At 58.3% G+C, this 15,322-nt stretch overlaps 1 protein-coding gene across 10 annotated transcripts in view; it reads right to left on the bottom strand.

Annotated features, from left to right (window-relative positions):
• NLRC5 (NLR family CARD domain containing 5) overlaps positions 1–15,322 on the bottom strand; it is an 87,692-nt gene that overhangs the window by 3,623 nt on the left and 68,747 nt on the right. For 4 of the 10 annotated variants that reach the window (XM_070061949.1, XM_008257322.4, XM_051846790.2 and 1 more), the window contains 17 exons: positions 15,157–15,222; positions 13,236–13,319; positions 13,066–13,149; positions 8,861–8,947; positions 8,143–8,223; positions 7,436–7,519; positions 7,128–7,226; positions 5,582–5,665; positions 4,965–5,054; positions 3,779–3,862; positions 2,734–2,817; positions 2,039–2,122; positions 1,766–1,849; positions 1,574–1,651; positions 980–1,063; positions 830–901; positions 512–595 (listed from right to left, as the gene is read on the bottom strand). In XM_070061949.1, the coding sequence (XP_069918050.1) occupies positions 512–595; positions 830–901; positions 980–1,063; positions 1,574–1,651; positions 1,766–1,849; positions 2,039–2,122; positions 2,734–2,817; positions 3,779–3,862; positions 4,965–5,054; positions 5,582–5,665; positions 7,128–7,226; positions 7,436–7,519; positions 8,143–8,223; positions 8,861–8,947; positions 13,066–13,149; positions 13,236–13,319; positions 15,157–15,222 (1,413 nt within the window). Of the gene's footprint in view, positions 1–511; positions 596–829; positions 902–979; positions 1,064–1,573; positions 1,652–1,765; positions 1,943–2,038; positions 2,123–2,733; positions 2,818–3,778; positions 3,863–4,221; positions 4,328–4,964; positions 5,055–5,581; positions 5,666–7,127; positions 7,227–7,435; positions 7,520–8,142; positions 8,224–8,860; positions 8,948–9,022; positions 9,546–9,578; positions 12,972–13,065; positions 13,150–13,235; positions 13,320–15,156; positions 15,223–15,322 lie in introns of those variants that run through there. The other 6 variants (XM_051846793.2, XR_007919914.2, XM_070061950.1 and 3 more) reach the window with 6 other exon arrangements.

The following is a 15,322-nucleotide window of genomic DNA, read 5'->3' as shown; positions in this document are numbered from 1 at the left end:
TGCAAACTTAAAACCCTCTTGTAATCACTCTCCTTCCCCACGGAGCTGCAGCTCCCAGGCTGCTCCTGGTCATCCACTCTGCCCGCTGGGCAGTGCTGCAACCCCCCGCCACATCTGAGACTCTGATGGCCAAGAAGGAGCCAGGCACAGCCCGCAGCAGGTGCAGGTGGGGATAGGGCCTGTTGGCTTCAGCCCCTCCTTGCCCTCAACAACGCTCAGAAGTGGAGGTGCCATAAGCCAGGCCTCCCTGGCTGCCCTAGAAAGGAAGGTTAGGGGCAGAGAACTCGCGGGGGTCATCTGGTCCACCTGTGCTCCCACCACTCTGCAGATGGGGAAAGACGCAAGAGAGGTGGAGTGAGCGGCTTCACCCCATGTCACCCGTGGCTCACAGGAAGAACTGAGCAGGGATGACAGCCAGAGAGATGAAGACCAACTCCGGGCAGCACAGGGAGCTGAGCACAGCCTCCCAGACACCTGTGTCCCCCAGCTCAGGGCCCCTCCAAGCACTCACAAGATTTCTTCCAGGGCTGGGCAGAGCAGGAAGCTGGCGGCGAGGTGCTTGGCAGCCTGGTTGTCAATCTCACAGGAGACCAGGCTGGGGATGGACAAGGGGATAGGACGGAGGGCTCCTGGGATGGGCAGCTCCCTCTACACCACAAGGACAGCGCGAGGGAGGGAAGGAGCAGGGCGGCCAGGGCCTGGGGCAGGCTGGGAGTTTCAGGGAAGGACCCCTTGTCTTGTTCCCGCCATCCCCCCACCCCCAACTGCCAGGCTTGGCCAGAGAAGGCACAGCCCCGCCCAGTGCAGGGTCCCCAGGGAGGCTACTTACTCCATCTGTCTGAGCTGCGGGAGTCCCGTACACAAACGTGGGAGCCCTTGGGCTAGGCTGTTCTCTGCCAGGCTGCAGGGCAGGGGTGAGCACCTGTGATTGGGCCCCCAGAGCCTCCCTGACCTGTGCCCCTGTCCAGCCCCTACCTACCTGATCTCTTCCACATGAGGGCATCCATCCAGGGCCCGGACCAGGCTCAGCACCCCCTCTGGGCCCAGACGGCTGGACCGCAGGCTGGGGAAGGGAAGGAGGGGGAAGATGGGGGTGCGTTTCAGAGCTCCCACCCTCAGCCTGGTGTCGGGCTGCCGCACCCAACCTTAAGGGGAGCCCCAGGCCCCTTCCCCATCTGCACAGGACCTGGGTGGGTGTCAAGGGTCTGTGGGATCTGAGATCTCTCAAGTTCAAGGCCTGGCTCCCTCATGTATTAGTGAGGTGGGTTCTGTGCATGCCTCCTGGCCTTAGCTCCCTTGCCTAGAAAACAGAGCACTGGGAGACCCGAGTCCCACGGGGTGGCCACTGCCTGAGCTGGGCAGGCTGAGCTGGCATCGGAGGGCTTCCTTTGCAGGTTAGGGAACTGAGCTCTGATGGTGCAGGGGCTTGGCTGAGAGCTCCCCCCAGGGTGGAGGTCTCCTGATTTCCCAGCTCAGATGTCAACGGGCAGGCAGGAGTGGGGGCAGGCAGCCCCAGGGGGAGCCTCCGCCCCTTCCCCCAGTCCTGCATGCACTTTGGGTGGGGGCCACTCACTGCAGGACCCTCAGATGTGGGGGCAGCCCCCGAGCCAGCTGCAGGGCTGTGGGATCTCCCAGCGCGTTGCTGCCCAGCCTGAAAGATGGGAGAAAGGGATGCTGACCCCTGGGCTGGGTTGGGGGGAGGGACCCTGCCCCACCCTGAGCCGCCCTAGGGTCCTGAGGGACATCCCAGCAGGCAGACACTTACATCAGCTCCTCCAGGTGCCTGCAAAGAGCCAGGGAGGCGGCCAACTGCACTCCCCCAGCCGGGCCGATGCCATTGGCCGAGAGGCTGCGGGAGGGAGGGACCAGCCATCAGATCCTCCGACTGCCTCCTGCTGCACTCCCCACACACGCTGAGACCCCAACATTCCCATTTCCCAGCCTGAGGGGGCAGAGCGGTCCAGAGAAGACAGGGGCGGGGTCAGAAAGGACCACCGCCTGGCCACGGCAGCCCCTCCCCATGGGTCTGGCCACTCACTCGATCTTCCTGAGCTCCGGCAGCCCCGGCAGGATGGCAGCCAAGTGCCAGGCCCCAGTGTCTCCGATCTGGTTGTGATCCAAGCTTGGGAAGAGGACAGCAGGGGACAGGAACCATCAACCTGCAGCCCACCTTGTCCCCCTGCCTCCCCTGCTGTCCAGGAGTGGAAGAGGGATGTCCACAGAAGCCCCCAACACTCAGCTTCTGCTTGGGGTGCTCTCCCTGGTGTCCGCCCCGAAGGCTTCTTGCTGAAGCTGGGGTACCTGCCTCTGGGACTCCCAGGGTCCTAGGCCTGGGTTGGCTGTACAGGACAGCAGATGAGACTAAGAAAGGACTGGGGTGGGGGTCAGTGCTGTGGCTCACAGGGTTAAGCCACCACTTGCGTCCCCAGCATCGCATGTTGGAGTGCTGGTTCGAGTCCCGGCTGCTCCACTTCCAATTCAGCCCCTTGCTAATGCTCCTGGGAAAGCAGCAGGACCTGGCCCGAGTGCTCGGGCCCCTGCACCCACATGGGAGACCTGGATGGAGTACCTGGCTCCTGGCTCAGGCCTGGTCCAGACCTGGCCACTGTAGCCATTTTGGGGGAGCGCCTGGTGGGTGGATGATCTCTTTCTCCTTTTGCTTCCCCCTCTCTGTCACTCTGCCTTGCATATAAATAAAATGAACTTTATGAGAAGAAGGGACAGGTGACTCACATGAGCTCTTCCAACCTGGTGGCAGCTCTGAGGGCCTCAGAAATGTGGCAGCAACCCACATCATCAATGTGGTTCCAACTTAGTCTGCAGAAGGGAGGAACAGGCCCAGAGGCCTCAGTCAGCAGCTTCAAGGCCTTTGCAAGGATCGTGCTAGGAACCCCACAGTTTGCAAAGCCTTTATGCACCCAGACACCCCATGCCAGTCACAGATCCCCCAGAGGGCGGAGCTGCCTGGGGATGACTCTCCCAATGCCCAGGTAAGAAAACCAAGGCTGAGGACGGAGCCGGGACTGGCAAAGACTCACTGAGACTTCCAGGCAAGCTGGAAATGAGCCCAGAGCGCCTGGCCTGAGAGCCGCCTTGAGGCTTTCGGCATTGCCAGGTTTGGCCGCAGGCTTTGGGTCAGGGATCTCTGGTCAGCCTGGCTGAGGGTCAGCCTCAGCAGGTCCCAGTCTGGCTGGGAGTGTTTCCTGGGGCACGTCGTGATCCCATCTATGCCCACAGAGGGTCGCCCCTCAACCCAGTCCATTGCCTGGGCTGCACCGTGAACCCGCCCTGCCTCCGTGAGCGGGAAGAACCCAGCACAGCCGAACAACCGAGGCTGACGGTCTTAACCTCTGTAAGCATTTGTCTGAGTGCTCGTTGTTTCCTTTTGCTTTAAGGGTTACGTAGTTATCAAGGGCCTTTCAGTAAATGAATCCAGGGGTGGGGGCATGAGCTGGACACCAGATGCCCTCCCAAGCTCTCCAGCCCCACTGCCCACTCACAAAGTCGGGGTGGGAACCGGCATCCAAACCAAGCAGACTTTGCGACGCTGCCTGCATCTGTCTGTCTGTCACAGTGTTTCATATTTTGAAAAATCACTTTATAAGCAAGTATGATACTTATCAGAATGACCCAGGGCTGGGGTTTGGCCTGGTGGTGAAGAAACTTGTTAGGACACCCGCAGCCCATATTGGGGTCCCTCCAGGAGGGGCCCCCATGCTCCCCCGGGTGGGGAGTGGGCCCTCCCCCTCATTCCTATCACGGTCACTCAGTTACTCACCGGAAGCTCTGCAGGAGGGCCACGTGGCTGAGGCCTCGAGTGAGCACGGCCACAGTGGAGCCGCCCAGGGGCAGGTGAGTGAGGCTGCGGGGAAGGAGGCCGGATGAACTTGGCGTGGCTGCGGTGGGGGCCCATGTGCCAACTCGGGCTCTGTCCAGTGCAGGTGCTGCAGGTCTCTGTGCTTAGCGCGCCCAGGAACCTCACAGCGTGAGTCAGCCACGCATCCCACACAGTACAAGAAAGTGTGCCCTTGGGACTGGTGCTGTGGCATAGCAGGTTAAGCCTCTGCCTCCAGCACCGGCATCCCATATGGGTGCTGGTTCAAGTCCCGGCTGCTCCACTTCTAATCGAGCTCCCTGCTAATGTGCCTGCGAAAGCAGTGGAAGATGGCTCAACTGCTTGGGCCCCAGCACTCATGTGGGAGACCTGGAAGAAGCTCCTACCTGGCTTTGGATTGACTCAGCTCTGGCCATCGCAGCCATTTGCAGAGTGAACCAGTGGATGGAATACTCTCTCTCTCTTTCTCGCCTTTTCTCTCTGTATCTCTGCCTTTCAAATAAATAAATAAGTCTTTAAAATCAAAATGTGTCCAACAAATGGCCCTGGGACATCCCAGCACCGTGTCCATGCGGGTGGCTGGGTCATGCCGGCCGCTGAGCTGCGTTCTGAGTCACGCTGGGTCCAGGCTAGGGATGGGCAAGAGCAGCGGTCACGGGCGCAGCCCTGGGTGTGGGGCCAGGCTTCTCTCCATTTCACAGAGAGAGTTCGAGAACTTGCTCAAGGCTGCATCAGGAACATGACCCAAGGCTGTGGGGCCCCATTCCCCGGCCCCACCTTGGGCCACCCATGGGATCCAGGGCCTTATGTCCCTCTGCTACCCTGGAGAGAGGGGCGTGAAAGCTACAGCCACACCTGCCAGGGGTGAGCTCCACGCCAGCCTCCACCCTGAGCACCTCTCATATGCTCTCACACTTAAACCAGCCCAGGTCCTGTTTCCTAGGACCAAGCACCTGGGTGGCACTCAGCGGCCAGGTAAGGAAGCACACCCTGGGAGGGCGTTCAGCGCACCTGGGTCCTTCCAAGACTCAACAGCTCGTGCTCATGAGGTTTGTGGAGTTCCTAGGCTTGTGCCCCCTCCCATCCCCCACTTGTCCTCCCATTAACGGGGGGGGGGGGGCGCACCTACCTGAGCCGCTGCAGCCTGCGCTTTCCCTCCAGGGCCGCCAACAGTGCCAGGGTGCCCGTCTCAATCTCACTGAACTGATTGTTAGACAAGCTGGGGGCGGGCGGAGCACGAGGCACGGGTTAGACAAGCTGTCTCAGCCACGCCCCCGCCTCCTCCGTGCCCCCCTGCAGGCTGCCTGCCAGGCTACGGGGGTCTGTCCCAGACACCCTCGCCAGCCAGCCTCCACGGGACGGTCCTGGCCCCAAGAGCCAGCCTCCGGGGGCCCCACTGGAGGGTTCATGGCTGTCATCGCTGATGGCTGATGGCCGCAAGGAGAAGCCCGGGGCCAAGGGACACCCCTGGGTGCCCTCCCGCTCCTGTGTCCGGCCACCCCAGCCAGCCTGGTGGAGCAAGGAGCCTGAGGCCCTTTCTCAGAGGCAGCAACGCCAGCCCAGAGAGGCACAGTCATTTGTCTCGAGTCACCCTGTAAGCCAGTGGGAAAGACAAGACCAGCTACACTGTGCTCTGCCTCACCCAGCTGCACCGCAAAATGCTGGGGAGAGAAGCAGCAGGTGCAGGTCCCCCGGGGTCTCCTCCCCACCATGCTGCCGCCCAGCCACCCCCTTCCTGCCACTCACTCCAGCTCCTCCAGGTGGTGGCAGTGGCCCAGACCCGATGTCAGGTGGCTGAGGCCCTTGGTGCTCACACAGCTGCTGGTCAGCCTGGGGGGGGGATCAAAGGGCAACAGGTCAGGCAGGGGCCTGGGTCTGGGAGTTATGAATGCCCGGGGCAACGGGCAAGGCTGTGGGGGTGGGGATGTGTTTCCTGGGGGCAGCGGGAGGGGCCTGCTTCCCTTCCAAGATCTAAACCAAGACACAGCCTGGAGGCAAGGGCAAGGCTGACCCCTAAACCACCGTCATCGTGTCAAATCAGGTGCTGCACTGTGGGGCCCGGGCATCAGGCACGGCTAGACTAAATGGCCCAGGAACTGCTCCAGATTGAAGGAGACTGCAGAGAGACAACACTAAATGCAGTGCACGCTCCTGGATCAGGAGCAGGACTGGACAAAAAGCAGCCAACGGGGCCAGTCGGTTAAGCCGCCTCTTACACTGCCCACGTGCCATATCGGAGCGCCGGTTTGAGTCCCGGCTGCTCTGCTTCCAACCCAGCTTCCTGCTAATGTGCCTGGGAAGGCAGCAGAGGCTGGTTCAAGTCCTTGGGTCCCTGCCACCCAGCTCCTGGCTTTGGCCTGGCCCAGCCCCTGCTGTAGTGGGCATTTGAGGAGTGGACCACCAGATGGAAGATCTCTGTCTCTGTCTCTCTACCTTCTAACAAATAAACAAATCTTTTCTTAAAAAAGCAATAAGCAATATTGAGATAATGGCTACAATCAGAGTCTGAACTGTAGTTTAGATAATAGCACATAATGTGAAATTTCCTTAATTTTATGATTTTACTGCATATGGAAGACAAAACAAAGGGACCTGATTATGTAACTTTCTTTCAAATGAATCAGAGAGAGGGGGGGGGGGAGAGAGGGAGAGAGAGAAGGGGGGCGAGCATGTGGGAAATCTATACACAAAGGGTGACTGGGGGTGACTGGGAGGTGGAAGCTCCGTATTAGCTTGCAAAAATTGTTTGTAAAGAACAGAGATAGGGGCCGGTGCTGTGGCACAGCGGGTTAAAGCTCTGGCCTGAAGCGCCGGCATCCCATATGGGCACCGGCTCTAGTCCCGGCTGCCCCTCTTCCGATCCAGCTCTCTGCTATGGCCTGGGATAGCAGTGGAAGATGGCCCAAGTGCTTGGGCCCCTGTACCCACATGGGAGACCCAGAGGAAGCTCCTGGCTCCTGGCTTTGGATCGGCGCAGTTCCAGCTGTTGTAGCCATCTGGGGAGTGAACTAGCAGATGGAAGACTCTCTCTCTATCTCTACCTCTCTGTCTTTAAAATAAATAAAATAAATTAAAAAAAAAAATAACAGCAGACGCATAGCGCCGAACAGGGAGTCACCCAGCACCTGGCTGCACGGTGCTCAGGCTGTGATTATGACCATGTACCCCAACACTAACACCTGTTAGAGCCCCCTGTGCTGCCTGCCTATGGGGCGCAGGGACACCAGTCCCTTGAACCCGGGGCAGGGCAGCGCTGCAAGGGCGGACCTGAGTGCGGGTCTCAACTGCGTACCGGAAGCTCTTCAGCTCAGAGAGGGCCGGCAGGAGGTCGCGCAGGAGCAGGGAGCTGGCGTCGCCGTCATCGTCATCGCTGAGGTTAACCTGGGACAAGCTGGAAAGGCCAGGGGCACGCAGATTTCAGGCTCATCTCACACAGAGGGGGAGGTCGAGTGTGGGGAGAGGGCCGCCCCAGAGCCCGGCCCCCGTCCCTGACCGTGCGGGAGTCTCCTGCACCGGGAGGTGAGGGCGCCACGGTTACATGTGGCCTGCAGGGGGCGCAGGGATCAACCGCAGTACTCCGCGCCCCCGGTGGGTGCTGACCTGAGCCGCTGCAGCCTGGCGCAGGTCTCCGTCAGCTGCTGCACCAGAAGGCTGTGGTGTGTCCCCAGGTCGCAGGGAGCCAGCCTGGAGGCAGACGGGGAGTGGCGGCTTCTGAACCCCGGCCCTTACAATGCAGGGGTAGCCCAATGACCATGAGATAAAGACCCACTGTGTGCTAGGCAGCTGGGAGAAGAGCCGGAGAGGGAGGGCTCCAGGTGGGGTGGCTGGTGTGACCCTGCAGGTTGTTCACTGCACAAGGACACGCGGCCCAGGAGCGGAGTTGGGGCCGAGAGGCAGCCATGCTGTGTTCCCCAGAGCGTACACACACAGGGCTGTGTCAGCTCCAAAGGGGTGGCGTGTGAGCTAATCTCGGGAATGGGGGCCTCCCTGAAGTGGTGGTGTTTAAGCTGAGACCCAGAGGATGAGGAGGAGTCAGCCGAGGCAGAGGAAACAGCCCGTGCAAAGGTCCTGAGGTCAGACAGCAAGGTGGCTTTGAGGAACTGGAAACAGATGGGGGTGAGCGGGGTGGGAACCGGGGTTTGGGGTAGGGATGGAAAGCGTGGGGAGATGACCTCACAGGCCACGTAAAGGCTTTGGACGTCAAAGGTCCTTGAGCAGGAACACGAGAAATATTGGTCCCAAGCAGCTGAACCCCACTCCTCCCCACACCGGCCACTCCCTCGGGGGCCCCAGGTGCCGGCTCCCACCTTGGGGCCGCAGCCTCTGCGTGCTTTTCTCGACGAGGAAATTCCAGCTGGACACAGAGCTGCTGCTGGGTCCCGGAGATGCTGGGGAGGGAGGGGGGAGCCGGGTGAGGCGGGGTCGGGCCCTTGTCGGGAGGTTGTGGGTACACTCAGCTCATGGCCTTGACCTGAAGGTTGCGTGTACAGGATGGCTGTGGGGGACAGGGCTGAGGGGCACATGGGCGAAGGACCCCTGGGTCACTCTGGGAGGAGGGCAGGGAGAAGCAGGGGCCAGGGCAGCCGCTGTCACGTCCTCCAGCTCACCCAACCCTCCAGCCCCACCAGGGCCCTGTTAGGAGCAGGAGGCTGAGGCCAGAGAGGCACGAAGTAGACTCAGAGCAGAGCATGGCTGAGCTGGGGTCTGAACACGGGGCGGTGACGCCAGAGTCTCTGCTCACAGCCCCTCTGTGTGATCTCTGGTCTCAGACCGGAGCTGCAGTGTAGACGCCTGCCACGCGTGCCAGGAGCCAACAGCCCTTTGTCTGGCCCGAGCCTCCCTTCCTGGTTCGATACTGCAGCTTGACCACTGCACAGGTCCCAGCAAACAGCACGCTCCAGGTTTCTCCCGCCTTCCCGGGGACGCCAAGAACTGGCCAGTGACACAGACGAGGGCAAGGCGAGGGAGGGTCCCACCGGTCACGCGAGGAGGAGACTCCCGAGGGTGCTGCCTCCTTGGGCTCACCTGACTGCAGTGACGTTGCCTGAGGCCTGAGCACAGACTTCCAGCAGGGCGAGCACCCTGGCTCTGCCCAGCCATGGCTCCTCCACCCTGTCACAGAAGGGGACACAGAGGAGCCCGCAGGGTGAGTGGCAGCACACAAGGCTGGGGGGGGCGGGGAGAGGGAAGGGAGGAGTGCCAAGAGGAGCCCAGAGGCCTCTGGATGTTTGCTTATTTCAAAGCTACAGGACGACCCAGCTGGGCATGCGCATGTAAAGGAACTGTGCATCCCCTCCATCCCAGCAAGGATTCCTGCAGCGGCCCCAACGGCACGCAGTGCATTGTGGGAGATCCGAGTCGGGAAGAGACCACATCGTGCTCTGCGGCACAGATAAGGACACGGAACTGCACGAGGGCGCTCCAAACAGTTCGTGGGAAATGGAATTCAGACGGGAGTTTATTTGGGTGTAAAGATTTGAACTTCACACCGTTTTTTAATAATACACATCTTCAATGAACTTTTGGAAAACATTGTGTATACAAGCACAATCCCAATTTTGCATTCCAAATAAAGGAACAAAAACACGTGAGAGTAGGCCGGCGCTGTGGCGTAGTGGGTTGGGCTGCTGCCTGTGGCACCGGCATCTCATTTGGGTGCCGGTTTGCGTCCCAGCTGCTCCACTTCTGATCCGGCTCTCTGCTAATGCACCTGGGAATGCAACGGAGGATGACCCCAAGGTCTTGGGCCCCTGGACCCACATGGGAGACCTGAAGAGGTTCCTGGCTTCAGATTGGCCCAGTTCTGGGTGTGGCCATTTGGGGAGTGAACCAGTGGATGAAAGACCTCTCCCACCCTGTAACTCTGCCTTTCAAATAAAATAGAATAAATCTTTTTTTAAAAAGATTTATTTTATTTGAAAGAGAGTTACAGAGAGAGGTAGAGACAGAGAGAAAGAGCTCTTTCATCCACTGGTTCACCCCCAAATGGCTGCAGGGGCCGGAGCTGCACCAATCTGAAGCCAGGAGCTTCTTCCAGATCTCCCACACAGGTACAGGGGCCCAAGGACTTGGGCCATCTTCTACTGCTTTCCCAGGCACATTAGCAGGTTGCTGGGTTGGAAGTGGAGCAGCTGGGACTCTAACTGGCACTGCTGGGGATGCTGGTGAAGCAGGCTGGGGCTTTAACCTGCTGTGCCACAGTGCTGGCCCTAGAATAAATCTTAAACAAAACTTGGAAAGAGAAAGAGATAAGGAAGATCTATTAAATGTTGATGGTGGTTTTTTAGATGAGTCTCATTAGTACTTCTTATTTCATTTCTTTAGCTTTCTGTGTTTTTTAAACTTTCTGTGGTGTGTTTGCATTAATTTAGAATCAGAGGAAAAGAGTTATTTAAAATATTCCTGTTTAAAGTTATGTGGGTTTCTTTCTGATGCACTGTTTTCTTTTTTATGTTCTTTTGGATTTTCGACAAGTTTCTAGAAGGAGTATATCATTTTGAGAGGAACTTTATCATGTTATTTTGGGTGATCCAGCAGTTCTGGACATACCCCCCTCCCCCAAACTGAAAGCAGGGACTTGAAGATGTATTTGTACCAGCAGGGTCACAGCAGCAGGCGTCGCAACAGGCTAGCGACAGAAGCAGCCAGACTGGGGTACGGCCGTCCTGCGGAGAACTACTTAGCGCTCAAAAGGGAGGCTGCGCGTGGAGGAACCTCGAAGATAGGCTGCTAAGCGGGATAGGCAGTCACAAAAGGACAGATACGGTACCCAGAAAAGTCTCATTTGTGAGACAGAAGTAGGATGGTGGCTGCCAGGCACTGGGGGAGGGGGCAGGGGGAGGCATGGAACGAGTTTGAGTTTTGCAAGGCTGCTTGTATGACAGGAACACACTGAGTGGACAGTGAGAGAGACAGACAAAGAGAAAGGTCTTCCTTTTCCATTGGTTCACCCCACAATGGCTGCTGCGGCCGGCACACTGCACTGATCCGAAGCCAGGAGCCAGGTGTTTCTCCTGGTCTCCCATGCGGGTGCAGGGCCCAAGGACCTGGGCCATCCTCCACTGCACTCCCTGGGCCACAACAGAGAGCTGGCCTGGAAGAGGAGCAACCGGGACAGAATCCGGCACCCTGACCGGGACTAGAACCTGGGGTGCTGGTGCCGCAGGCAGAGGATTAGCCTATTGAGCCACGGCGCTGGCCACACTGAATACCTTTCACGTCCAGCAGTGGTTAAGGTGGCAAACTGCGTCACGCGTATTTTACAGCAAGTTTTAGAAATGCTATCTCCGGGAGGAACTGGGTGCCGAGAGCCTTGTCACGGGCTGCAAGTTGAGGTATCAAGTCCTGTCCCCGAAATGAGTCTCTGGGGAGTAAATATGTGAACTGGATCTCCCCCAGTCTTCCTGGAGGATTTCCGGCCTACAGGGAAGCCAGGGTGACGGGGCCGAGCTGCACAACCTTGGCAGGTGGTGGATAGCACCGCAGTAGGCCCGGTGGACATCCTGGACGTGGAGGAGGAGATGCAGAGGGTGGGGATTAAATGCCCTGCAGTGGCCGTGGCACCCCGCACCGAGGTGCACCTTGCCCGCACATGAATCCAGGGACCCAGCGGCCCCCTTAGGAGGCCACAGGGAAACTTCACATTAGACCAGGGAATGTAGGACGCTCCGGAGCTGCTGCTGAGTCTCTGAAGTGCCCTAACCAGATGTGATTATGTAGGAAACATCCTATGTCTTTGAGTTGTAGGGAAACAGCTAGGCATGAGGCTCTGTGAGGACTTGAAACATGTGAGCCAAAGCCAGAGGTGAAGCAAACACAAACAACAGTGCGACCCAGGCCACAGGAGCACTAGGTTTTAAAAAGTCTCCTTTTCGAGAGAATGATCCAACATGGGAAGCAGTCCACACAGCAGACTCATAGAATGACAAACACCCTAAACAGCACTCTGACCTCAGAATCAGCCCTTAAAGCTGAAAAGCCCATGAGAGCATTTCAGGCATGGGAAGCCAAGACACTGTGGCAAAAAGTGATTTACAGGAAGGATCTCTGTGAGTGAGACCCCAGTGGAAAGAAAGGGCCATCAAAGAAGGAGGTACCTTTCTCTGAAGGGAGGAGAGAATTTCCGCTTTGCTTATGGCTCTGTCTGAATACTGACAGAGTTTGTGGACTCCAAAGGCTTCCATAGCCTTAGTAGCTCATGACAAGAGCCTTGGGTGATCACCGACATCATAAATAAGAGTGGCAATTGTTAAATCAACAACAGGATTCTCCCTATGTAGGACCTCTGTCCTTAATGAGGTATACTACAAGAATTAATGGTAAAACTTGTCTTCAAACTGAACTTTATACTTTGTGTGTCTGTGTGGGTGCAAGCTGTTGAAATCTTTACTTAGTATATACTAAGTTGATCTTCTGTATATAAAGATAATTAAAAGTGAATCTTAATGAAGAATGGGGTGGGAGAGGGAGTAGGAGGTAGGACAGGAGTTGGGGTGGGAGGACGGGTATGGGGAGGAGAATTGCTATATTCTTAAAGCTGTACCTATGAAATTTATATTTATTAAATAAAAGTTTTTTTTTTTTTTTTTTTGACAGGCAGAGTGGACAGTGAGAGAGAGAGACAGAGAGAAAGGTCTTCCTTTTGCCGTTGGTTCACCCTCCAATGGCCGCCACGGCTGGTGCGCTGCGGCCGGCGCACGGCGCTGATCCGATGGCAGGAGCCAGGTGCTTCTCCTGGTCTCCCATGGGGTGCAGGGCCCAAGCACTTGGGCCATCCTCCACTGCACTCCCAGGCCACAGCAGAGAGCTGGCCTGGAAGAGGGGCAACCGGGACAGAATCCGGCGCCCCAACCGGGACTAGAACCCGGTGTGCCGGCGCTGCAAGGTGGAGGATTAGCCTATTGAGCCGCAGTGCCGGCCAATAAAAGCTTTCTAAAAAAGTCTCCTTTTCTTTCGGAAGGTGTGACCTGGTGGTGGTGGACATGCAAACCCGAGGTCTGTTTTACGTTGCTCTTCCTCCCAGGTGGGCATCCTCAGGAATCTTCTTTTGTTTCTTAAACCCCAAAGCACTGGGCCTACCCTGGGGACGCCGATTTCCCTGTGTGCGTGGGGCTGCCTCTAGGACAGACAGGGTCCCCTGTGGGTCCCGCAGCAAGGTTCTGGGTGTAGAAACTCCAGGCCCCGCCCCCCCCCCGCCCCCCGTCCCTCTCCAAGGGCAAGCAAGGAGATACCTGAGGCTGAGCACCCCCGCTGGATGCCTCAGCAGGTGCAGGACGACGCTCAGCTGCTTCAGGCCCAGGCAGCACCGGCTCAGCCTGGGGACAACAGGCGGTCACTGGGGTGGCTCTGGCTGGGGGCCCGGACCTTCAGCTGTCCCCAGGGGCTGGGCCCAGTCACTCACGTGAGCTCCACCAGCTGCAGGACCTGGCTCAGGCCAGAGGCCAGTCGGGGTAGCTGCTCTGGCAGGAGGCTGCACTCACTCAGCCTGAGGGCAGAAGCAAGGGGCAGAGCCTGGTGAGGCCCAGGGGCTGCTGCTCTTGCCCCCTCCCAGGCTCTCCCAGGGCCTGCTGGGTAGCCCCAATAGAACAGCCAAGGCCCACACCAGGGCTCGAGAAAGACCCAAGATGTGGCTGCTGCTCCGGGAGCTTCCTGAACCCTCGTGCAGCTCCCACCCCCGACCCTCAGGAAAGTGTTGGGTCTAAGTGACTCCTGGACCCTGAGCCCGCCCCAGGCACCTCGGCTGCCTCCCCTGCAGTGTCTCCTGTGACTCGGATCAGGCCACTGACGGCTGGGTGATGAGCGCGAAGGCCAGCAGCCAGTAAGATGCGGGCGGTCTCACTCTGCCGATCAGGGTGCCCTTGAGGAGCGCTGGCTCTGCCCTCCAGGCACCTGGCCCCAGGTGGCCACAGACAGCAGAAGAAATCGGCCAGCATAATGCCACGGCTTCACCTTGGTGGGGCCAGGGCTGCTCAGAATATTCCGCGAGGGGCTGGCATCTAAGTGTGGCCTTACGGGGTGGGGGGGCATTTGTATCTTAAAGGTGGGGAGAAGATGCCAGGCTGAGTGCCCAGGGTGGGCAGAGGAAGGGGTGTCTCATCAGGAGAGGGGTGCCCCAGAGGGCTGCAGTGTGAGTGTGGTAAGTGGTGGCTGTGTTGTGCAGACAGGTGTTGTGGTACAGATATGTGTGGTGTTGGGGTGGGAAGAACACGGTGAGAGGTGACAGCCAGGTCAGGCTGTAAGGCCGAAGAGCAGGCTAAGGAATTTAGACTGATTTCTGGGGACAGGGGGAGTCAGTGGAAGGGTTAGAGCAGTAGGGTAGCATGGTCAGAGGTATGGGTTTTGAAGGCCCTCCTGGGTACTCTCAGGTGAATGGATTGGGGGAGGCCTGGCCAGAAGCAGGGGACCAGTTCCCAGCTGAAGTAAGACAGGGGGAGGAAGTGGTTCAAGGCAGTGGCGGTGACAGAGCCCAGCGCTGCCAGGGGATGACGGTGATGGTGATGGGAATGATGACGGTGATGGTGATGGGAATGATGATGGTGATGGCAATGGTGATGGTGATGGTGATGGTGGTGTTGGTGGTGATGGTGGTGGTGATGGTGTTGGTGGTGATGGTGTTGTTGCTGTTAGTGGTGGTGATGGTGTTGTTGGTGATTGTGATGGTGGTGTTGGTGTTAGTGGTGATGGTGGTGGTGGTGGTGTTGATGTTGGGGTTGTTGGTGGTGATGGTGGTGGTGACGGTGGTGGTGGTGTTGATGGTGATGGTGTTGTTGCTGTTAGTGGTGGTGATGGTGTTGTTGGTGGTGATTGTGATGGTGGTGTTGGTGTTGGTGGTGATGGTGGTGGTGACGGTGGTGGTGATGGTAGCTGACACAGCACACTAATCAGCCGAGCCCTTTCCAAGCACTTTGCCATGTTAACTCCTTCACTCCTCACAGCAGCCCTAAGGCATAGGTTGAGCTGTTATCCCTATTTCACAGATGAGGAGCTGAAACACTGAGAAGTTCCATAACTTGTCCAGGGTCACACAGCTGGAACACGGGAGACCCAAGATTCATTCTCGGGGGGCTTCAGAATCTTGACCATGACACTCAGAGGCATTAAGACTTATAGCTGGGTCATGGGTAAGAGGCACAAGTACAGTGAGAATGCCCAGCTTGGGGTGTGGGGGCATCGGAGGCGGACCCGGGGCACCAGGGCCAGGCAGGGAACACGAGGGCGCTGTCTGAAGGAGGAGATGGGGAGGCAGCTGCGGGGCAGCCTCAGCCTCCGTGCCCCCTCCCTTCCTGTGCCCTGCCCCCCGCAGCCCCCCAGGGATCACCTACCTAAGCATCTTGCCAGCTTCCTCCTGCTTGGAGAAATGAATCCAGAAGCTCTGCTCAGAGCCCAGGCTGCAGTGAGAGAGAGCAGGGTAGGGATGAGTGCTGGTGAGCCAGCCTCCTCGACTCCGAGGGGACAGAGAGGGAAGAGAGGCAGGGGAGGGTGGGAGCC

Source organism: Oryctolagus cuniculus, chromosome 18, assembly GCF_964237555.1.
Source record: "Oryctolagus cuniculus chromosome 18, mOryCun1.1, whole genome shotgun sequence".
Classification (NCBI taxonomy): domain Eukaryota; kingdom Metazoa; phylum Chordata; class Mammalia; order Lagomorpha; family Leporidae; genus Oryctolagus; species Oryctolagus cuniculus.
The sequence above is the reverse complement of the archived record's forward strand: the minus strand, read 5'-3'. Positions and strand labels throughout refer to the sequence as shown.